This window comes from Protopterus annectens, chromosome 16.part0, assembly GCF_019279795.1.
Source record: "Protopterus annectens isolate FY-2018-M chromosome 16.part0, PAN1.0, whole genome shotgun sequence".
Classification (NCBI taxonomy): Eukaryota; Metazoa; Chordata; order Ceratodontiformes; family Protopteridae; genus Protopterus; species Protopterus annectens.
In genome coordinates, this window is record NC_056750.1 from 208,570,472 (window position 1) to 208,595,903 (window position 25,432).

The 25,432-nt window shown below is 35.9% G+C and overlaps 1 protein-coding gene across 1 annotated transcript in view; it reads right to left on the minus strand.

Annotated features, from left to right (window-relative positions):
• Nucleotides 1–1,742: 1,742 nt before the first annotated feature.
• The window catches only part of LOC122790998 (FH1/FH2 domain-containing protein 3-like), a 283,141-nt gene continuing 259,451 nt past the window's right edge, over nucleotides 1,743–25,432 (minus strand). Inside the window, exons 8-9 of the mRNA XM_044058739.1 lie at nucleotides 17,859–18,003; nucleotides 1,743–4,996 (exon numbers count right to left, since the gene is read on the minus strand). Of these exons, the coding sequence (XP_043914674.1) occupies nucleotides 4,962–4,996; nucleotides 17,859–18,003 (180 nt within the window). The 3' untranslated portion in view covers nucleotides 1,743–4,961. The remainder of the gene's footprint in view (nucleotides 4,997–17,858; nucleotides 18,004–25,432) is intronic.

Genomic DNA, 25,432 nt, shown 5'->3' on the forward strand with positions numbered 1-25,432 from the left:
TAAGCGACTTGCTCAGAGTCTCACAGTTATCAATGGGGGAAGAAGGAATCAAACCTTGCATCGCTAGACCGCAGGAAACAACTCATTCACAGCTCCTTAATCATGTAAGCCACCTGACAGACAATATTATGTTATGTTAAACATTAATAAATTATCTTATGTTCTGTTTTGTTAAACATTAAATATTTCACCAAGAGATAAAGGGTCTTACATTGGCAGTAAAGGACTTATAGGAGGCCAAAACAAAAGCTTTCTTAGAATAACAAACAAAAAAGGTCTAAAAGTATTTTGTTTTGTACCAAAAACAGGAAATTATTTAAATGATTTTTTTCTTCATTTTTGTGAGCTGCACAAAAAGAAAGGTAGTGGCTTGTGTTCTTATCAGCATCCTGGTAACGGGGGCATATTTTTTAGGCCTAGCTTCTACTGCCTGTGGGGGGAACAGATGATCTTAATCACCACAGAGATCACAATGCCCTTCCCCATGTTTATTTTTGTAAGTACTTACAATACGGGCTAGGCTTTGATGGCCAGATGCCCATCTTTGAGACCACCTTTTGCAACACTGTTCCCTCCTCTGTGGTATTGTAGCATCTGATTCCCAGGACCACCTCATCATTCTTAGGATGCACATGCACATCCTATCTTGACAATTCCGTAATGTACCTACGTCACTAATTTATCTTGGCCCCTGCCAGTTCTGTTAAATGATCTTGGCCCCCATCAGCTCCATCAAGTGCCTGAGCCACTAATTTTTCTAAGACACTGCCACTTCCACTAAGTGATCTTAGATCCCATCAGTTCAATCAAGTGCCTGAGCCACTAATTAATTTTGGCCTCTGCCAGTTCCACCAAGTGATCTTGGCCCCCATCAGCTCCATCAAGTGCCTGAGCCACTAATTTATCTAAGACACTGCCACTTCCACTTAGTGATCTTAGATCCCATCAGTTCCATCAAGTTCCTGAGCCACTAATTAATCTTGGCCCCTGCCAGTTCCATCAAGTGATCTTGGCCCCCATCAGCTCCATCAAGTGCCTGAGCCACTAATTTATCTAAGACACTGCCACTTCCACTAAGTGATCTTAGATCCCATCAGTTCCATCAAGTGCCTGAGCCACTAATTAATCTTGGCCCCTACCAGTTCCATCTAGTGATCTTGGACCCCATCAGTTCCATCAAGTGCCTGAGCCACTAATTTATCTCAGTCCCTGCCAGTTCTATCTAGTGATCTTGGCCCCTGTTAGTTCCCTCAAGTACCTGAACCACTAACTGATCTTGGGTCAAACAAGCCTTAATTGTGGCTTTTATTTCTTTATGCTACTGGAGTTGGCTTGCCAAAACTTAACAGTTTGAGCTCAGACTTTTTTAGTTTTACTGTTTGGTTTTGGAGTGGTTTGTTCTGCATCTTCTGCCATGCTGAATAACTTGCAACATGGAGTAAAAGTTAAAAAGTGGCAGAAAAGGAGAAAGTAGGGGAAAGAAATCTTTACAACACACCCTCTATGGATCACCATTACCTGAACTAGGACACTGTATTTATGAAACTTGCATCCTATAATGTAATTTGAGAATATTCCTCCTGTGAGACAAGATTTACAAATGGAAGTATGCAATGACACACAACAGTCTGGTAGATGTGTACCTAAAATGCATGCCTTGAAGATGTCATACAAAATTCTACACATGGGTAAAAGTTATGACTTGCAGTGATGCAAAACAATCAGTTAAAAATGAGCAAGACACTTTTTCACTTTATTTTTTAATATTATTTTCAACAAATATACTTCAGAGTGATGTCTCAGAACACCTCCCAACATGCTATCATTATCTGTACTAATCATACCCATGAGTCTCATTGCAAACACATGCGCACACACACACACAGAAAGTAAGGCTGAAAAATTAGTCTATAAAAGAAATGCCCGAAACCATTTAACTTTGACTTTGATTTCTGGTATGTTCTACATCAAAAACATCCTATTTATTGAAATGTACCTTACAGTAGTTCAGATGGTAATCTATCATCTTGTCCAAGCATGATTGACCAGATTTGTCTTCTACAAAGGGTATTTTATGAAAGGAGCTTTCTCAGCTAAGACTGCTTTAGGTACTGTGACAGAAACTCCCCATTTTGCAATGGAACACACATTTTTCCTATATGTACTTGTCTCTCTCTGTATATTTGTGCAAGTATGAGTATATGTGTATGTATGAATATATCAGAACAGCTGGAGTGACCACATCAGTATTTTTGAGTGCGGTGCAGTACCTAAAATGGTCCACTGAGATGCACTAGCCTTGAAATTGATTATATAAATCGAGAGGAGCTACAGACCTTTTTATGGTGGTCTGGATGTACTGCCCCTCACAGAAAATGTTTTGTTTGTACATCCTAAAACAATTCCTTTTTAGAGGATACTTTTGCTGGGTTGGTTTCACTTAAACTAATGTCATTGAATCTTGCATTAGTGAAATGACAGAGAGACAATATAAATTCTCTGTATGAAGATGTTTAGAAAGCATTTTGGCTACTTAAATCATACATACACGCACAGATTATGTATGCCTTATTACTGCATATTCCTGAAGGTGTGTGAATGAACTGCTGTTTCAAATAAGCTTCTGGATATGCTGAATATAAAAAGTTTATTGTTCAGCCTCTGCTAATCTCCATAGTGCTGTTTGGTTTCATACACTTTCTAATCCGGTTCTTTTCATCTTGAACAGATTAGCAACATCCTGCTTTTCATGTGACTCCGCATATGTAAACCTCACCGCCATAGCCTAAAAAATATTCTGTACAAATACCACAGCAGCTGTTTAGCAAACACTTTGGCATATCACAGTCCTTGAAGGGGGCTAATATCAGGGCCTGATTTCAGTAAAGAATGCAGACATTATAAAATGCACGATTTGGCCTTTGTTCACTGTTTTTCTAACATACAGATTTCTCTACCACAGAATTTCATGACACTACGGTCTTTAAGTACTTATATGGGCATTTCAAACCTAAACCTTATTGCTCACAATATATCCCCATGGATTTACTGCAATTAATTGCAATTCACTGAATAGTTATAACTAAAATGTGTAATAATACTCCTGAGTGGCGTGCACCACCTTTTTGACTGTTGTATACACTAACTCTGGGGTTGCACGCATGCTGGGAGAGAGTGGAAAGGTTGCTGTACAGACATACTGTCAGTATCCAAAAGCATAACACTGCATCTGTGATGTACCAGTTTCCAGTGTATTACAGTATCAGCCAGAGAAGCTTGTGAAGTGTTAACTGAGATGCTTCGTGATGCAGTAAAGGGGTACGTGAGGTACTGTAGTGCTCTTTATCTCTACACTTCCCCTCTTAAACGGACATGTGATATACTGAGGTGCTCTCCATCCCCACAATGCACCTCTAATCTTTTTCCCAACATTTGCTATCTGGGTTGAGGATTACTTTTTGTCTAAATGTATACATACAGGCATTATTACTTTGTACTTGCTAAATAGTTTCCTGACTACAGGCGCTGGTATTGAAAAACATTATTCACGCAGGCACATACGCATTCTGCACATTATGATTAGTATGCCTCTGGTAAGCCTCATGATTCATAGACATGGAAACAGTCCTTAAATAGCAACACATAAAGCAGCTCCACTGTTTATCACTTACATGTAGGAGCACCTAGTACATCACAGTGTATAAGGCTTTCTGTACCTGTGTCATGTCTACTCCCATTTGTAGCCAAACAGCTGCTATATCGTGCTGTGGTGTAGGACAGTTTTGCACTGCATGGCAGGGAAAACCTATTTAGTAAGATAACACTGTGTTTAACTTGCTAAATATATAATCCCTGCTGCTCTGTGCTCCACCATCATGTTTGTGAGAAATTTATAACGATGTTCCACTCAGTAGGCATGACAGTGGAGACTGGCTCATTACCATATTATATGGCAAGAGCAGATCATTGGCAGTAGCTCACCAGCATCAGTGTGTGTGTGTGTGTATGGGGGGGGGATCACTTTTGAATGAGGTAGCAGGTTTACTTGCACTGTAAGAACCTCCATTGCTGGTAGGGATTTTTCTGATATACATTGGAGGTGTCGGGAGGGTTGGGTTCTGGCAGCTAATAAGTAACCATTTGGCACTATATGCTGAGCAGTGCATTAGCAGGGAGGGAGTATTACTGTGCCATGAAGTGCAGCACCATTGTATGGCATGTCCTCCTCTTATGTCTTAGGTTAATCCAGTGGGGTCAGCCAGTACTCCAGTGGTGATGATGTCATGAATTGCTTATGATCAGGAAGAGGTTGTTTGTAAACATACTCTGATTCTGGAGTGGAACAGTGGGGCTAAGACTGGCATATAACTTCCTACCCCCGTGTGTAAATTGTTTATGAATCACAGAGGGCTTTTGTGCACTGCTCTGTGGCATATCAGCCCAGCTACATAGTGCAACTTGTTTTTGAATAGTGACCTTTGACCTTCATCTTAAATTTCCTGTTTCTTGATAGTGCTGCTATCTCAATCTTCATTTACTTTCTTGTTAACACTGCTTAACAAATTAAAATTTTCATGATGTTTCAGGTGAGAACAAGCCGGGTTATATAAAAAGAGTAGTTGGAAGAAATCCTTATTATAAATGTAAGAGTGAGATAAACCTTGCGGAAGAATGGAATTGCTATTGTTGCAGAGATAAAAGAAAACTAACATTACTAAAGATGTGGAAGTGTTTAGAATAATGTGGGAAATGAGATTATTGGTGGACAGCAAACACTTATACATGCATTGTTTTCATCTTTTTGATACCAGTCATTAATTCTGGCCCAGACTAAGTATTCAACATGAAAATTAAAATATCAAAGCATTATGTGGTTATTGCAGCTATACGCCATCTGTGAGTAGTTTTTGTTGCATGGTTCTTCTGAATAAGTTGTTCTGGCTTTGCTCTTGTTCCTTGTTCTAAATGAGCCATTCCAATGACTTTGGAACTCGGCCTAAAAAATACAAATAAAAATAAAGAATAAGTTGTCAGAAGTTGCATCCAGAGTAACTCTAGAGGGTAATAAGTAAACTATTTTACTATTTAACTTAAACAGAGCTCTTGGTGGGGGTGGGAGTGGGGTTCTTCCAATTTAAGGCACAATATTAAGAGTTATATTATGGCAAGATTTTTAACTTTTATTGAGGTATGTTGTACTCCCATGACAGATAATTCCTGGTATCCGATACCATGTTCTGTAATATTATAGAAACTCACACATCACAGTGGTGACAAATACAAAATTAAACCACCCAGACATGAGATAAAAAATGATTTCATATTAAAAAAATACCACTTGAACATGTTTGTTTGTTTGTTTGCGTGTTAGTTTTTTTGTTTGTATTTGTTAATTGGGATGAGTGTTGATCCTACCGAACCATTTTCGGAATCAGCTTGGGATTATAAACTCAATAGACATTGAAAGAAACAAAAATAGCTAAGAATACAACCTAAATCATGCATATAGAAATACTTACCACACAGCTTCAAATATTGAAATATTTATAAGATTATTCAAAAGAATATTGGATGTAACATGATGGACATTGCACACAAAAAGGACTTGTGGAATGTAACAGTAGTTTTTACTTTTAGATATCACCTTAAGAGCATGTTCCTTAGTGATGGTAGTGGGATAATGGATTCTGAGATCAATTGTGTTTGAGTAGGTGTTTGAAGGTAAAGTAAGTAGATAATTTATGTTTGTATATTTACAATGTTATTAGGATCAGAATGGGGGGAGGTCTCATTAAGGAAAAGCTCAGAGTAAAGTTGAGTGTTATTTGTTAATTGTCTCACACAGCCAAGAAGGCATTAAAAGTATCATTTGCTTCAGAAGCTAGTCTCCACACATGGCTTGCTTTTATGGTCCTTGCAGTGCTTTTTATTTTTTAATGATGTTTTATTCTGTCCATATTTTAAGGAGTTCTAGTCTTATTAGATAGTTTTAGGATTTTTTTCTCTGTTATTATGTTTATGACAGTTGACAACTGGGAGTTAAATTTCCCATTGTATAGGTGGACTGGACACACTAAATTGGCCCTAGGTATGTGTGTGCATGTGTGTGCCTTCTGCGGAAGGTTGGGCGCCGGGCTGGCAACTCGACACTGTAAAAATGCCACTGCCAATCATGAGCGGAAAGGTGATCCGCTGTGGTGACCCCTAACTGGGAAAGAAGAAGAAGATTTATCTCTAGTTGGGATTGCTAGATATATGCACTTGTCCATATAGGCATAACTTTACTTAATGAAGTTAGTTGATGTGCCAAGGTCAGCGTCAGTGATGTTATGGGTAAATTTAGAGATTTCATAATATAATTGTATAAGAGTCACCCTTTTGAAATCCTTAAATACAGAGATTTTGGCTACTGGAGATGTAGTGTTTCTGAGAGTAAATGTCATAAGTTTATGATCTGACCAGACTGAAATAGATGGGGAGTTTGGTATAATGGTTAAGGTATTTACTTTACAAACACAAGGTGCAGGGGTTGATTCTCACATGGGGTAATTGGCTAGACTTAAAATGGACCACACGGGCAGTTAGCCTACTACTAATCTATAAACCTATACAGAAGGATCAACTAGAGGAGTAGGCAGGTAGTAGCAATATTAATGAGGGACATTTCCAGAGCTGGCCCTTATTGGGTTTGCCAGCTATGTAATCCAGGAGATTGTTACCTATCAAATCCAAATATCTTTGGGCATACTCCATGTTACAGGTATAGATGCTCCAGTATCTGGCTGGGTAATTGAAGTCTCCTTGCATTATGGAGTTATTGCTTATAAAAAATTCTCCTTGACTTTCCAGGAATTTAACACAATCATCTAAAGACATGGAAGGGGTTCTGTAGAATGCTAGAGGTTGGCAGCTGGGAAATTGAAGTTTTAAGATCTTAATGTTTGTGTCTTTGGGTATCAGTCTAGATGAGATGTGGTCCATGACAAATATGGAGACACCACTGCAGCTTCCACCAGGCCCAAAGGCATGGTAGGAGCAAACGCCTGTGATATATATATATATATATATATATATATATATATATATATATATATATATATATATATATATGTGTGTGTGTGTGTGTGTGGTATATATATATATATATATATATATATATATATATATGTGTGTGTGTGTGTGTGTGTGTTTTGTTTTACATTTAAACCAAGTTTCTGTAACTACACACACATGGACCTGTTCTAAATGCAGGAATGCATCAAGATGGGCATTTTGTTATTGAGACTCTTGGCATTCAGAACAGCCACCTTAATGTGGTCCAGTTTAGGGCTGATGAATTGACAAAGTTGGTATGTTCATTGGATGGACTCTGGTAAAAAGGTAGTACTAGTTTAGCAGCAAAAGTTTTACCAATATGTAGAAGCAACTGAATGAGAGATGCAGGTCATCCTTCTCAAAACAGTTTGGGCTATCTATCATCTTATGCCAGGCAAATACATATCTTCCCCCCTAGAATGACACCAGCTAGTAAGTTAGTACCTAAACATCATTATTGGTGAAGGGATAATTTCACTCAGGACCAGAGTCTTGGGAATTTGGGCTAGGCTCCTTAATGGCCTCCTGCACTGCATGTCTAGTAGTATCGATAAACCTGTTCCAAAAGATAATAAACCACAGAACAATATTTTTGAAGTTTACATGATGCCCGTGTGATTAATTACTTTTTGAAGTTTACTATTCCAAACACAACTCTCTGTCATCAGTCCAAAACTTTACAACATCTCCATCTGCACATTTGTGCCCCAGGTCATTCACTCCCACATGGACCACCATTGTGTTGTAGTCATATTCATCACTAGGAAGGGTCCTGAGAACCCCTGTATAGTGATCCTGGCATCTGGTCAACTAAGTGTTTTTGCACAGGAAAAAAAAAACAAGGGGTGCATGTTATATAAGCATGTTAATTTCTTTTCTTTCTGTATTCTTACGTGTAAGTGAGATGTATAAAGGAGGTGAGGGTGTGTTGATAAGGAAGGGGTTTACTTGGGTTGAGTGATACATAGTGGTGAAATTGTTTAGTTTATGGAGGTTAATGAATGTGTTTTGGAGGTCTTCGCATGATGATTCCTAGTTTTATGGGGAGATTTGGATGCAGAAAGATTGTTGAATTTGGAGAGTCAACTGGTTATCAGATTTGTGTGTTTTTTAGAATTGTTTTGGTTTGGAAATTCTGAACTATTGTTAGGATATAACAGAAAGGGTTTTGGGCTGTCTGACTGTTTTTTGGTCATATTTTGAAATTAAGTGTTCTATCTAGGTACACAGATAGATTACTACAGGCATCTTCTATTGGCTTTAGAAGTGCTTTAATCCCTAGGACAATTTGGATGTTGGTTTTGGCTTTAGAAGCATACTGGAAAAGAAAAATTACTTAGGATCATAGGAAGTTACTAGGCTAATGGCCCTGATGCACTTATAAGCCAAGCCAAGTGTTTAGCCCATGTTTAGACAAGTCAGCACCCAAAGCCCCTGTCCAGTAGGGACACAGGTGGAATCCCAGGGGTGTATTTTCTGTTTCCCATCCAGTTATCCAGGTTTTGCTTTAAAAGGGATAATGAGGTACTCTGCTTGATGTGGAGAGGTAGTCTGTTTTAGAGATGGGGGAGTCTCTGGGACACAAATCTGTCCCACCAACAAGTCCTATTGATGTTACAGACCAGGTTGAAGTTACTCGAGTGGAGCTTGACTGGTGGATATGTAGCAGTTCCATCAAAGTGGGGTCTGAGATTGCTTTGTATGCTAGACAGAGGTCACCTCTGAGGAGTCCATATGAAACTGAGTAGAGGGACAGGGGACAGGGCTTTTATCCTATCTATGTAGGGTAGATGTTTGAGGCCCTGGATTCTTCTGGAAAGGAACCTCTGTGGTCTCTCCAGCTGCTGCAGGTGCTTTGCGAGGTACACACCGAAGGTGACTTTGTACTCAATTATTGGCCTTATAAGGGAAGAATACAGGGATGTTATGACCTTCTTGTCCCTGGATGAGATACCCTTACTTATGAGGTGGGCCATGTAGAAAGCTTTCCATACAACGGAAGCAACATGGTGGTCAAATGTCAAGTTGCTATCAACCTGGGTTCTCAAATCCCTCACAACTGATTGCGTGCTTAGGACATTGTTATTTATGTGATAATATGTGGGGACATCACTCTCTCCAAAGGGGATGATGATGCATTTTTTGACATTCAGCTTGAGGACATGTTTCTGGCACCAGTCATTTGTTTGGGTGAAACACTCTTGGAGGATATCCATATCACTTGGCGAAATGATGACCGCACCCAGGTTGCAGTCATCTGCAAACTTAGTCAGCCGTAACCCACTGGATTTGGCCTGCACTTCAGAGAAGTATATCCCAAATAACAGAGGCCCCAAGACCGACCCTTGGGGTATGATGCTTATTACGGGTTTACTGCTTGAGGTGGCTTCCCCTATTTTGATTAAGTGGGTTCTATCAGTGAACCAGTTTGCTACCCATCTGATAACATTATGGATTGATGTCAAGTTGAGAGAGTTTATCTATTATGCCTGAGTGGGGAATAGTGTCTTAAAGCTATTCTAGGTGGGAAGTTAAAACATTAGTTGCTGTTTCAATACTGGTGCAGTGCAAAATATAGGTCTAGCAGAATGACCCTATCTGGTTCTCTAATTTAAAAATATTACTGTGAGATATAAGGTAGAAGGTGACCTTAAATGGGAGTAATTAAAAACCTGTATGCTTTCTAGTAACCAATTTGGGCAATAATCACAGGGTTAGCACTTTCAGAGTAGAAATGGAGTTTATTATTGGAAGGCCTAGAATGGTAGGGTGACCTAATTTAGGACTGGGTCTTGTGAGTTCTTTAATGACCAGTAGGAGCTCAAGGTCTGGCAATATGTCGCTAACTTCGAGATTGTGACTGGCAATGAAGTTTAAGTTGAAATCTTGTAGGGTAACAATGAGTTGTGTTTTGGAAGAGTAAACTTCAAAAAGTAATAAATCACATGTACATCATGTAAACTTCAAAAATATGGTTCTGTGGTTTATTATGTTTTGGAATAGGTTTATTGATAGTTACTAGACATGCAGTCCAGGAGACCATTAAGGAGCCTAGCCCAACTCTCCCATTACCTCAAAGCACTGCCTAGTTAAGTGACTTGCTGAAGGTCACAAAACAGGTAAATGAAACCTGATGGAATCAAACGCCATTTCATAGGAAGAAGCTTGTTAACAGCTCATAGACTTAGTCCTCTGTGCAGGCTGCCAGACGAATCCTCTGCATTAACTGCCACAATAACATCTGACCTCCCATATTCACAGCAACATCAAAAAAACACATCAAATGTTGGGCATCCTCTATAGACACAGCTACTTCTGTAACCATGCCACAAAACTGTCTCTAGCCTCATCCATTCTGCTACCATCTTTATTATATGGTGCCCTTAGCCTTACCAACATCCGTACTGTTTGGAATCCAAGCTAGATGCATGATACAACAAGATTGCTAAATTTGTAACAAATGCAAAATTCTCATCCCACCATTCATCACTACGTCAACTAAACTAGCTTGAAATTCTGTACTGTTTTATATATTTACAATTAACAACTGCACATAAATTTATATATATATATATATAGTTCCCTATCAGAAGCCTGAAACACTATAAGCTTGAAAATCAAAATCCTGAAACCAAAAGCCTGAAAATTAAAAATCCCAAAAACCCAAAATCCTGAAACTCAAAATCCTGAAAACACAAATAATGCTAATATGTCACTATAAAGACACTAATATCTACCAAGTGACCCTGACCCTAACCCTAACCCTAAGGTCCGTCACTATCGCACACTCACCTGACCCGCGCCCTAACCCTAACTCACTTAAACCGCCCCTAACCCCAATATTTGTCACTATTGCATACATGCCTAACTTGCGCCCTAACCCTAACTCACTTAAACCGCCCCTAACCCTAACATAAAACCAACCGCACACTTACCTGAACCCAACGCATGACCTAACACCACAGGGCTAACAATAGCAAAGCCACAATGACATCAGTATGTCCGTTTTGTGTTTTCAGGATTTTGAGTTTCAGGATTTTGGGTTTTCGGGATTTTGAATTTTCAGGCTTTTGGTTTCAGGATTTTGATTTTCAAGCTTATAGTGTTTCAGGCTTCTGATAGGGAACCATATATATATATATATATATATATATATATATATATATATATATATATATACATACTACTCTACTACTCTTTCTCTTCATTCACTCTATACCCCAGGTAGCACTACTCTTGAGCTACCAGTATACTGATCTCACCCCTCATAACCTACTCTTTACACTACTACTTTTCTCTTCTGTCACTCAAAATCCCAGGTAGTATTACTCATTGTCTACCAGCATACGAACTGACTCTCCTCAAAAAAAAAAAAAAAAATATATATATATATATATAGCATAGCCCGTATAACCTGTGTTTTTTAGCTCTCTCTACATGTTTAATCACATGAATTGTACAAAGTTTAACTCAAATGTAATGTATATGTATATCCTCATCCTTGTGTAATCTGTATGTGGAGCCTTTCTCCCCAGGACTCCATTGAAAACGGGTTCTTTGGGCCCAATGGACTATCCTGGTTAAACAAATGCAAATAAATAAATAAAATAAAATAAATACCATCAAATTGCCCTGCTCTTTCTTCTGTATTTGCCATGTACGACCCAAATATACTTCTTAGATCTGAAAACAAGCTACTGCTCAAAGTTTAAAAACCAAGCCACTCAGCTGGTCAGATGCCTTACTCTTTTACTGTCTCAAAACTATGGAATACCCTCCCACCATCAATCAGAACTACTAGCAATCCAGCTCTTTCTAAGAAATCTTTTAGACAACACTATTCCTCTCTCTGGCAGTGCACATGTTCCAAAACCACACTCCCTAAAACCTGACTCCCTCCTCTAAACCACCATACCTCATTCTATCTGTACTCTTACACAACTTTTCCATCTCTCAACTTTCACAAACCTGACCTGCTTGCACTGCCTTCTAAATTTACCAACTACCCATGCCTATAAGCTCTAAGTGTTAATAATCAAGAAATGTATATTCTATTTGTACAAACACCCTTATTACTATAGGTAATACTGTACAATGACTGTAAATGTCTCAACTGTACCCCTCCTATTTAGTTGTAGTGACCACAATGATCTATGTTACTGGATAATGTCATGTATTGGGCACTGTATTGTGTTAAGTTCATATTGTGCGTTGTTAATTTTAGTGTGGAGCTTTTCTCCCTGGGCCTCCACTGAAAATGGGCTCACCTTGGCCCAGTGGACCCTCCCAGTAAACAAATCCAAATAAATTAATGAATAACTAAATAACATATGATGGAAGGGGCTTTTATGTTATGGCTGAGTTGGGCTGATGGTGGCTGGGGATTCTGGTTAAGCTGTCTTTAGTACAGAGCAGATGTGGTAGGGTAGTAGTGGCTGATGATATGTGGTAGGGAGGAGAGAAACAATAGAATTACGCTTGTGATTGTTTTCTGTGAAGATGTAGGTATTATTGGGAGGGTCAGGAGAGATGTTAAAAGCATGATAAGTATTGTCATTACTAGTGCTGCGTGTGGGGGAGAAGTTAATTCCTAGCTAATGGCTGCCAGGATGTACTGATAGATTATTTTTAAGTTTATTGTAGTGTGGTTTATCAGGGAAGGTTAATATATGGATACTTTTTTTCCCTTTTTATGCTGATATCAGTGAAGAATGCTTTTCAGAACTGTAGTAAGACTGGATAGTAGATGCATATTTGGTAGTCCTAAGGGGGATTTTGTTGATATGTTTACTTTGACCTCCTGTTTCCATTTAGATGACTTCGTAGTTAAATATATTTGATTTAATGTGGATATTGGTGCTGGTGTTACACTAGTTGCTTAGACTGGACAGTTTCTTTCTTACTGTGCTGACTGTATGTTTTTAGATAATTACAGAAAAGTAGTAAAAGTATTGGCACTGTATCAGTTTCTTAGAATGAACAGCTTGTTTCTTATTGCACTAATTATGTTGCCCCACAGAGGTGCAGTAAGTGAGCTGAAGGAATGATGTAGGTGGAGGCCATTGTGAAATAAAGGTATATGTATTAGTTCTCGAATGGTGTAGTACACTTTTAAGTGTGAGTGGACATTGGAGGTAGGGTGGGAGTGGTGTAATCATTTAAATGTATATAAATTAAAAGCATCTCTGTGTTTGTTTTTCTTTTGAAATACCTACTCTGTGCATTCAAAAACAGACAAATATCTGGCTTCTTTACACTGGCACTGAATAAATAATGGGTATGAACACATCATCACATTCTAATGTGATGTCATAAAATGGATCCTGCCAACTAATAATGGGCATGAATGCATCATCACATTCTCACATGATGTCATAAAATGGATCCTGCTGACTAATAATGGGTATGACTGCATCATCACATTCTCATGTGATGTCATAAAATGGATCCTGCTGACTCGAGCCAGTGGTTAGAGATGGAAAAGAAACAGAATGTATGTTAGAAATTGGCATTAAAAAGTAACCCATTTATTTTTAAAATAATGACATTATACAGTATTGATATACCATGGCAGGGTTGTAGGTAATTCATATTTTTATCTACTGTTTTGGAGCTGTAGCTTGTTAAGTTGTACTGTACCCTTCTGATAAAACAATGTCACCAGAGTGAGTAACATATAAATTATCACCTCACTGCTATTGTATATTTCTTAACTTTATGCTATTTCTGAAAATTATGAAGAGACATAAAAATGCAAAGGAATTACAATCTATAATAGTATGTATAATTAACTTAATTTCAAAATAAACTTAAAATGTGTTTATTAAATTGCTAAATAACTGCACATAGCATTGATTTATTAGCCAGGCTACAAGTGGTACAAGCTACTTTTTTCTCAGTTTACCTCATAGGATGACAACTCATATTGATTACTTTAATGTTGTTTGTAGTGTGGTTCTTCAGGGAGGATTAATATATGGGTATGTCTTTCTTTATTAAGGTGATGACTCTGCTGAAACATCTTCCTCAGAAGCTTCTTGGCATAACAAGCTAGCCAAATGAAGACTTGCAATGTTCCGTTTACAATTCCAAGAACATCAGTTGTCATCCCCTAATACTACTGAAATAAAACTTAATTTCTTATTCCAAAACAGTTAATTCTGAAATTTGTAGCCAGAAAACTAAAGTATTTTAGTAAATGGGCTTTAGCCTCAGCATTGTTATATTCCTGATTATTAATTATATTAACTCTGAAGTTGGTGTGCTTCTCAGAGGAGTAGTAAGAATTCTCCAAAATACCACTTCCTTGAATTTAATGTATACTGCTCAATGACATTTTATATTTTAGCATTCTGGGGATTGTGTTCCTGGGAACTGTAACAGGCACACTAGTGTACTTACACACAGAGGACTAGTTTTTTAAAAGGAAAGAAAAGCAAGTAAGAACAAAGTGTTGTAGATTAGTGATATTAACCACGTGACCCTCTATGAAATGAAATTTGCTGACCTCTACTGAAATGTATTCTTGAACTTCAACCTCATTGGTGAACCACTCCCATCATGCATAAATCTAACACTTCATCCTCATTGATGAACCACTCCCATCATGCATAAATCTAACCTCGTTAGCTGTCAGGTGGAAGTTTTCAGAATACCTACCTACTGGTTTGTCAGCAACCAAAAAGCTGTGTAGGAAATAAGTTCTAAGAAATAAACAATATGGTAAGGGCTATTAAAAATCTAATCATTTCTAAGAAATTTTTGTAAACATATGAGGATATTTATTGCATTATTCATACACTTGGGTCACTAGAAAGTATCTCTCAGAATTAACTACATTGCTGTGTTAATCCTGGGACTGTGCTTAAAGTTGATAATAAATCACTCATTTTCTTGTTGTATTGCTGGCATGCTCCTTTCGTGTTCTGCATTAAAAAAAACAGTAAGCATTTGGTTAAAAAGCAGAGTGCACCAAGTATATGTTTTATGTAAGATGTGCTCGTCAGGATGTGTATCCAACTGATGTAACACAGTGCTAGCACTTAAGGAAATGGTTGTCACATGCTTCAAAAAAGTCAAGATCATGAAATTTATCACTACATCAGCATTTCAGCAAGAAAAGATCGATCATCACATACAAAGCAGATTTTTTACAAGCTGTACCTGCCTTCGGGATTCTGATTTGGGGTAAGATATTTACAAAAATCTCTGTACAGCCGCATTGATAGCTGCATCCTAAGACCTTTAGGAACCCGCTTCCTGTCAATATATTCAGTTCATTCAGCTTCGCTTGCAGTTTTTTTTACTGTTGGTATTTCCATTTCCAGTTCCAAAAAGCAGCTCAGTATCCATCCAACTCTTAAAACACCCTCTAGATTTAGGTTCATAGGTTGGTACTAGGCTATTGGCCCTAGGGCCTATACAAGCCTAGCCAAGATTATATCACCCCAGATAGGACTCAAACCCACAGTCCCTGGCTTAAGAGGCCAGTGCCTTATCCATTAGGCCAGTGCCTTATCCATAATGGCTAATGTGTAAAACATTAGGGTAAGTCCGTTGCTTACAAGGTATAGAATCCTGAGAATTTAAATTAATATCAAGATTTACAATATCTCAGCAACCATTCAAGTTACACACATACTATATCATTTTATTCATCTAGTTGAGAGCTTTCATATGAAGCTAAGTAGTTCTGTCTATGTTACCTGGTTGTTGAGATATTTATAACGTGAAAATTATATCTATATAAATTAAAACAGTTAATACCTATTTACCTGCACAAAACAGAGGTCAAATATTAATGCAGTTGAGTTTGCCATAATATAAGTGTTAAGAAGAAATCTTAAAACCTTGTACATAGCATGTTCTTTGGAATTTTTCATGCAAATATGAACAAGCAATATTTGACACATAGAGGCGTCAGTAGGAGTTAACTGCAGATACACCTGCAGGTGTCACTCGAATGTAATGAGTTAAAACAGAACATGTTGGAGACACAGATATATGTCTTAAACATAACATGCTGGAGAGACAGATATGTGTCTCTTAGAGACCTCCCCTCCTAGGGAACAGGCTTCCCATCCATTTGAAATGGAGTTCATCTATTACCTAATTTAAGTGCAACCTAGACCAGTGAATGGGGAACAGGAAAGTTACACTGGGCCTGGCACCCATGTCTCTTAAGGCTGGAGGTAGCTTATAAATGCCTGACTTCCAACGTGCAGTTCAGATACAGGATATTGTTATTCTTTCAGGAAAACTTGGCTAGGCTTAGAAAGCCCCCCCCCCCCCAAAAGGTCATTAGCCTTGTAGCAATCTATGAATCTATAAAAGGATGCTGGAGGAATAGTCATTGCATTGGGAAGGCAGGAATCACTTCTCCCTGCTTGTGCATTTTTACACATTCTTCTGGAGTTCTGTTTTCATTAGGGAACATTGCAGTCAACTTACTTGTTGTATTGAACAATAAAGTCAGTTATATGGCTAAGAGAAAAAAAAAGTTGCCTACGCTTTACTGTCAGCTGTCAGAATAATGATGGAGTATTTCCTACCTTAAAGGTATGTAACTGAAACAAACAAGGGTGGCTTACCAAAAAGTTGAGGATAGAAGTTGAGACACATGTAGTGAGAGGGAGTGAAAATCATTTCTAAGAGCTGGCCAACTGCTGAAGATGAACTGGCAGGATACAGGCTAAAGCAGACCTCTCAGAGCCCATAAATGACCAGCTCCATAGTGAAATCAGAACTGCCTGAGCTGTGACAGATATGGAGATTTTCTGGAAATATAGGTGGGGCTGGGAATTTGAGCTGTAGCATTCCTAAATGACTCAGGAGATCAGGAGGGCACAAGTACACCATCGTCAACTGGTATCAAAGATCACCATGACAGCCATCATGTGATTACTAGTTAGGGGCATTCTGGGGATTACTAGAGGACACACAAGCAATATCACATTTTCTGCAGCTCAGAATCTCATATAACGTACTGCAGTTTGGTCACGTGAGAGCTACCAGGGTCAGAGATTCAGAGATAGTGTATGTGAGAATTCTGTATGATGTATGTGTATCAGCAGTGCTTAATGCAATCAACTGCCTACACATGACCATACATGCACTTTATAACTCTAATGGTGTTGCCAGCATGAATTTGAAGTAGTACTCCTTTACTGACAGACAGTTTTCACTGGGAATGTGTGATGTCTGTAGGTGGTGGGAGAGGGACCCGCACAACCTTTTTCTAGTCAAATAATACTGCACAATAAACTAATGGGATGAATAACTGGGAAGTTTTAATTTAAGATCCATCTTATTAAGATAATGAAAAATTGATGCCTCTAGAGTCTGGAAACATTACTGACCAGAAAATATGTACATCCATGGTGTATTGACTGTGTACTAGACTAACAAGGCAAATTATGTGGGTTAGAGTCCTGTGGAATCATCCTATTCCTTTATCCGCTAATGAGCTGCTTCCTGTAATCCAGGCTTGATTCCGTTAGTCTCAACTTGTCTACTGTGTGACTCCGTGCAAGTCCCTTAAACAGAGAGTGATTTTGGAAAATTGGGCTAGGCTCCTCAGTAGTGTCTTGGAATGCATGCCTAGTAATAACCTATGATGGTCTTGCAATTTCTACTCAGAAAACAATGTATTGACTTAGTAGAACATGGATATATAGAAACTACACATTTTCAAGTCTACAGTTTGTATCATTTTAATTTCACATGTGAAACAAAGAGAAAATAACATGATGGAAGACAAATACCAGCAGTGTCTTGTTTCTTCTGCTTGCTTCTAGTTCTTGGGAGGGACGTGTCATACCTTCGGGTCCTTTCTGGAGTACTGAGGATTTCTTTCATGCGCTCATGATGCCGGTTATCACCAGCATAAGTGTTGTACGATCCGTGACTCTTTAAGAAACACACAACAAAGCAACATTTTTAAAACTCCCTTACAATGGAAGAATGTGACATAATTTTGTATCTATAGCTGAACTCAGTCCTTATATCTGTAGACTGTCAATGTAGTTTTGAAAATTGGTCATACTACATCTGAAGCTGTGCATCTGACCTACTGTATGTATTATAACCATAGCTGTATGGGGGAGCTAATATGGCTGCTGTGGTGTAAGCATCTTCATTGTGCTACTCCTGTCCTTTTTTTCAAGATTGTATAAACAAAAAAGCCTTCAGTAACACAAAAGTCTAAACTTCTATACTCACCTTATGCATTGCTAAAATATTATGTTTTTTATCAACTAACTACCAGCAAGACTAAAAACCTGTTCTTAACGGCTTACTTGCTCAAAGTGGAACTGGATTGAATCAACAATCACAAAGAGTGTTACACCTGGACTGTTCTACTTATAAGTTTCATATCCCTCATCATTACAATGATGACAACTGAAGCTATTATGATGTAGGCACAAACAACTAAAACTAAGCTGTCAGAGGTTCAAACTCCAGAAAAGGACTCTTCAAGAAAGAAACCCAGACCCAATAAGGAAGATAAAAGAAATGTCCTCAAAACTTGAGCAAACATTTGCCACGGAAGAACTAAAAACTATACTTCTGCCTCTTCTTGAAGCCATACAATGCCTATCAAACCAACTATCTGATTTTAAGTCCACATTAAAGGATATAGCCAAACGGATGGAAAATTTAGAACAAAGAATATCAACATGCGAGGATAACTAATAAAATGGCTCAAGGTAATGATATATAAATAAGAAATATAAATGATAAGTTATTGGACCTGGAAGCAGGAAACAGGAGAAACAACCTAATCATCAAAGGACTTCCAGAAATATATGAGCACCAGCCGTTAATATATACTCTTAAAAAAATCTTTGCAGACCTTCTGGGGAAAGACCTTTCTTCAACACACAGTTATCAAAAGAGAACATAGAACTCTAAGAACTGCATCAGTAACTAGTCCGGCAGGATACATTTATGGTAAAATGCTTAACTATCAAGAAATAATAAACATACTCATGGTGGCTCAGAAAAAATGAGAATTTACCTGGCAAGGCAGTAAAATAAGAATTACCCAAGATTTACCTCTAGAAATTAAAGCAGACAGAAATCATCCCCATTTTGTGCATATGTAATAAGTTAGGGTCAAAAGTTCTAAATTAGGTAAAATATGGTATATCCTTGTGCAATGAATCTAAAATAATTTTAAAGCATCTTGTCAACTTTAATCCAGATTAAAATGCCTAAATTTTTAAGAATGTTGAATGTCATTATCTGTACATGCTTTTGGTGATAGAAGTGACTGTCAATGTATGGAACTCCTGGATGAATTGGTGTTTGCTTTTGGTCTGCAAATTATTGGTTCTGTGTGTCACCATGTTGATTTTCAACCTTGCTATGAGACCATGATGACTTGCTACACTTGTCATACCAGCTTTACTGGGACATTATGTATTGGATTCAAGTGTTTAACATGTTCTTTATAAATGGTTACACCTTTTATCTCCAACTACTTCCTCTACAACTTGGTATCCTTCTCTAGGTCAGTACCAGCTTGACTATGAATAACTGAAATAGATTGCTAACTAGTAACAATACTTAAGTTGTAAATTTGAAAAGGACCAAGTTATTTTTATTGTTGCTCATCAAACTGATCCTATAGGTTTGCTAGCCAAATTCCTGTAAAGGTTGAAAATTAAACATGTATTACATTTAGATTGTGTTATGTTTAGATTTAACTTTTTTAAATGTAAGGATGCTGATTCACCTTAGACCATTATGTCATTGTTAATGCTAATTGTATGAATTATATACTATCTGTAAGTTTAACCTGCAGACTTGTAGTATGAAAGCTATATTATGTCTAGGTAATTAAGTTAAGATGCTTTGTGAAATCCTATCTATATACATCATTTTTTTTTTACCAACTATGAAACTTGCATAACTCAATGCTATATTTCATCTGTTATTCATCCACTATGTTGCTAGTATTATATTAACTAAATCTTCATTAGATTTATACTATTAGTTAGAGGCTAACTTCACAGGTTAGATAAATCTATGCCACATATCTTTTTTCATAAGGGGTTTGAAGCAGCTTTGATATATATTATGAATATGATGGTGACATTTTTTTGTCACTGTAATGCTGTAATGTAATGATTTGTTATATGATTGTTCTATTATACCTTTCTATTAAGGGATGGTTCTAATTTATCTATGTTCCTTTTGTTATTAAGCTTAATTTAATCCATTTTCACTTTAATAACTGTTTTTATGGAGTATATTTAGGGTTAGGCCTACCAGTTTGTTAGGATGAATAGTTTATCATATGCCTTGATCTGCAAAAAACAATTTTTAATTGACAATTTCATTAAAAGTTGACTGAGTATTCCTATTATGCATTGCTTCTCAATTAAAACAAACCTGATTAATTATGAAATGGTCTGTTTAGATGTGGAGTATTGAATCATGGAATGCAAATGGCATCCAACAAACAAAAAAGGAAGTTATTCCTTCATCTTTTTTAAGTCCAAAGCTTCAATAAATTTTATACAATAATGAAATATAGATATAAAACATTGGAGTCAAATCAATAAAAACTGGATTAAGCATATTATAGCTTTTAGAGGTAAATCATAGCAGTAAAGGAGTGGCCATATTGATAAAAAAAAAATTTAAGGACCACATCCTGACCAGCGAAGAAGACAGTAAAGAAAAACTGAGTTATTTTTACTTGCAAAAATCAAATTTTAAAAATCCAATACTCTTCTTAAATATATATGCTTCCTGTAACAACCAGCATACATTTATATTGGAAATACACAGTATACTAAACAAATCTAACTTTTAAAATGATAAAACTTCAATTGTAGACCATACAACTTAAATGCATCTTTAGCTATCTTAAAATTTAATCTGTGATTTTGATTTATTTGATTACTATGGTTTATACCAACAGCAAGACTCTAATGTTAAATATACTTAGTTCTCTAAATGTCACAAGTCATACTCTAGAATTGATCTTTTTTCTAATCTCAAATCAATTTCATAACAAGAAAATTGGATCCGACACAGAGCCAAATATCCTCAGATCATTCTAAGATAATACTGGATATTAATATTTCTATATCAAAATATATAATCAAAACTGCTGTAATTTGACTTTAAACCCAAATGTACTAGATAAAGAAGAAGTAAAAGACAATTATTTCTCTCTTGCAAGAATTTAAAAACTCAAAATTAAAATCAGATGTTCCTATAGATATACAGTGGGCTGCTTTAGAAACTCAGGTAAGTGGCATTCTTGTAAACAAGGCTGCCTCGTATGAAAATAAACTACTCTACTCAGTAAAGTAACTGAAATAGAGACTAAACAACCCAATAAACTTCTGACTTAGAGAAAGACATTGCAAACATTAATAAATAACTCAATATATTTCACATATCTGTTTGGTATGACGCAAGATACCTTGCTAAATATTACAGATGGGCTTAACCCCTATCTGAAACTTTTATTAAATTAACAACGATTAATAATCATCCTCCATACATTTCATCAGTTAAAGATAAGGACCCATTACTGAGCAATATGAAAGACATAACGTCTTTGCTGATATTTATTTCCAGCTGTATGGAAGCCATGATTTAAACATTTCTGAAGCAAACCGGAACAATTATCTAAATAAAATAAATGTAATAAACTTAAACCCAGGCAGTCTGAAAGTCTAAGTGCACCATTTACTCAAAGAAATAAAAGACATTATTAAGAATCTTAAGCAAGGCAAAGCATAATGTCCTAGTAGATTCAGTGTTGCATTTTATAAATGTTTCACATCTCAAATTTCAACTATTCTGTTAGATCTATTTAACAGTATAAAAAACAAGGTATTTCAGATCTTTATTTAACTAGCTCCAAAACAGTTCCCATCTTAAAACCAAATCAAAATCCAGCTGATACAACAAGTTGTAGACCAGTTTCACTGATCAGTGTAGAACTGAAAATATATGCCTCTACATATTACTCTGGTCTGTCATATGAAGTATTGCATAAATCTATTATATTTAGTACTAAGTTTATTCCTCTCAAAAAGTTTTCAGTTTGGTTTCTTAAAATGCAGACAGACCTAAGTTCATACGCTTACACTTGAAATTGTACAATTCTTTACAAATAAATATAATCAAAACAATTTATCTTTTGCTGTAGTTGCTTCTAAACCCTTTGACTATATTAATTTAAAGTTTTTATTCACAGTAATGCAATCCTTTGATTTTCCCCACTTCATTTATTAAAGCTATAGAAATCTTTATGATAAAGCTTACACTCAACCATATAGTAATAAAATAATTCAAATCCTATCCCTATTATAAATGGAGCCAGACAAGGGTGTCCATTATCCCTGTATTTATTTAATCTGTATATTGAACCACTGTTCATGATGTTAATTCAAAATTCTTACCAGACACCTAAATTTTTACCGTTACTTTACCACTTGCTGCTTTTGCTAATGATACTTTATTTTCTATCTTTCATTTCCCAACTCTGACATTTCTAAAATAATGCAAACTATCAATACATTTTCTAATGGATCCCCTTCATAGGATCAAAACTTTGGAATGTTTAACCTTTGATCATTGAAGACCAGAGAATCGAAGTTCTGTAATATCAAACCTTGTGAATGGAGATAACCGTACAGTATAGAATGGAAACTTTACCATTGTCTTCCCTGTAGTGCAATCTCAGAGTTGGTGTATTTAAGTAGTAGGGGGTGTGGGGGTGCAGAGGGGCTTGCCCCCTCCCTGAAAATATGTAAAATCAGAAGTTATCATGTGTTAGATTGATTTTGTAGGTTCAATATTTCGGAACTTCAATCCTCTGGTTTTCGATGATCAGAGGTTTGATGTTCTGAAATTTTGATCCTGTGAAGTAGACCCTTTTGAACTACAATCTAAATCTTCACAAATCCACTATCCTTCCTCTCAATTCTAATTATTTATATCTTGGAAACACTTTATACTACAAGGTCAAAATCTCTTCATCCTTGAAATACCCAGGTATGTATTTTGAAAAAAAGATCAATCTAAGATGTTTTAAAGTAATGCTATGAGGTTAGCAGAAATTCAACATGATACTACTAGATGGAATAAATTGAATTTCTCTTTTTTATCAAAAGTCTTCCTAATCAAAATTAACCTTCTTTTAAAACATATTTACCTGTTCAACTATTCTTTCCAAAACTTATCACTTAAATTCTTCCAAGACATTACCTTAAAGCTTAATACATTTATATAAGTCACCTAAAATGCATGTATAACGTATGATAAATTAACCTTACCCCAAAAAGAAGGCTTGGATTGCCAGATTTCTTGTTATTAGATGTTATTAACATATCAGCTAATCTCAAATGTGACAACCTTTATGGGTCAGCATTTGGTATACTGATATAATTATAACTAAAACATTTTCTTGTCCCAAAAACTCCTTATATCCTGAAACTTATATGGCAAGTTTAATCTTATGTAACCTATTATTCCAACCTTAAGCTGAATAACTGTATGTTAGACCTATTACACTTTCTTCAAATTAAAAACATAAGATATAATTTCAATCTCCACAAAGAGTACATATCCATACCAAACCAAATTTGTTATATATTTCAAATAAATTTAATTTCATACAATTTGATCCTAAAAATGATAACCGAATTACTCAACTTTTTTCTTCATTACAATGACTGAACCCTATATAAAATACCAAAAAACTTAGATAGGCAGCCAAAAGGATCCAAAGAATGACCAAAAGCAAAATAAAACCAAAATCCAAATGTCATGTATAAAACTTTAATAAAATGCTGAAGTAAAAAAACAAACAAACAATAATTCTTGGTGCTCATAGTACAATAGATTTCCACAGTGTTAATACTCTTATAAATTAGCCAGCCTAATAATCAATCAATTACACAATTAAAGCATCTGTTAAGGAGATATTACATTATATATATATCACAAGTTCTTTTAATAAAGGTTTTATACTACTTCAGCATTTTATTAAAATTTTATATGTGATGTTCAGATTTTGGTTTTATTTTACCTTTATGAAATACATATAAATTAATTGTTAACATTACAAAACAACAATATTTATTTATTTTCTTCTTATTGGCTAGGCAATACTTCTGGCCTCTCATGTGAAGCATTGCATAAATCTGTTGTATTCAATACTAAGTTCATTCATCTTAAAAAGTTATTTTATACCCAGTTTATAATACTAAATAATACTTATATGACTCCCTTGAAAATTGCATAATTTTTTTCCAAATACCATGCCATCATGTAATTTATGTGAAGGTCCTATAGTGGATCTAGTTCATACTTATTGGAATTGAATATACTCACAGCAAATTTGGTTAAATCTTAAATATAAATTACAACTGCTGAGAAGATATTTATAATAGCAATATTATGCAATTTCCTCCTCCAGATTTTTAAAAAATCAGTATTTTTAGAAACAATTTTTATGCTAATCAAATTATTCATAACTAAAAACTGGACAGGAGAAATATGTCCTTGACAAATTTTCAAGAGATGGCTGTTAGCTATATTAAAGTTTTTTAAATTGGTTTAAGTCCTAAAAAAAATCAGGACAGTGTGGAAAAATAATTGATTTAAAATTATAATTCTTCCTACACATACTACACATGTAAAATATGAACTATATTTATGTACAGTTAAATTCACTCAACTGTCTTTATCTTTTATGATTATTTTCTCTTCATTGTTATCACTTTATCCACAGGGATTTAACTCATAGTCTTAATGTTGTTTGTGTATAATTAGGTACATCATATTTTGTAAATATTTGTATACAGTTATTTTTAGATTAGTCACATAGTTTATTTTTTATTGTATTGTTTATATTTTAAAGTTTATAAAACTTATTTTTTCATCTGAATCTTTGTTCTATGGTAAAATTAAATAAAAGTAACTTGGCGGAAAAATAAACCCAGATACGTAATGATGATTTTTACTTGTAAATGAACTGGGTCACGCCTATGTACAGTGAAAGCCTAGGTAGAAAATCCCTAAGAAGACAATGAATTACAAGTAGAATATTAAAAAGACAGTTAAACCTACTATACAGCCCACCCAGTGTCTCCATTGCAAATTGAGCATATACCAATAGAAAAAAGTCCAGCTGTTGAAGTACCATTGAGCAGATGGACTTTCTATTGGTATATGCTGAGGGACAGAGCAAAATATAAGAAGAATCTGTTATGATCTGGAAAACTAAAGAATCAAAATTGTACCTGATTTTTCTTGTATTTCTGCCCTGTTACTTGCAAAATCTCAGCAGTAAAATAAAAAA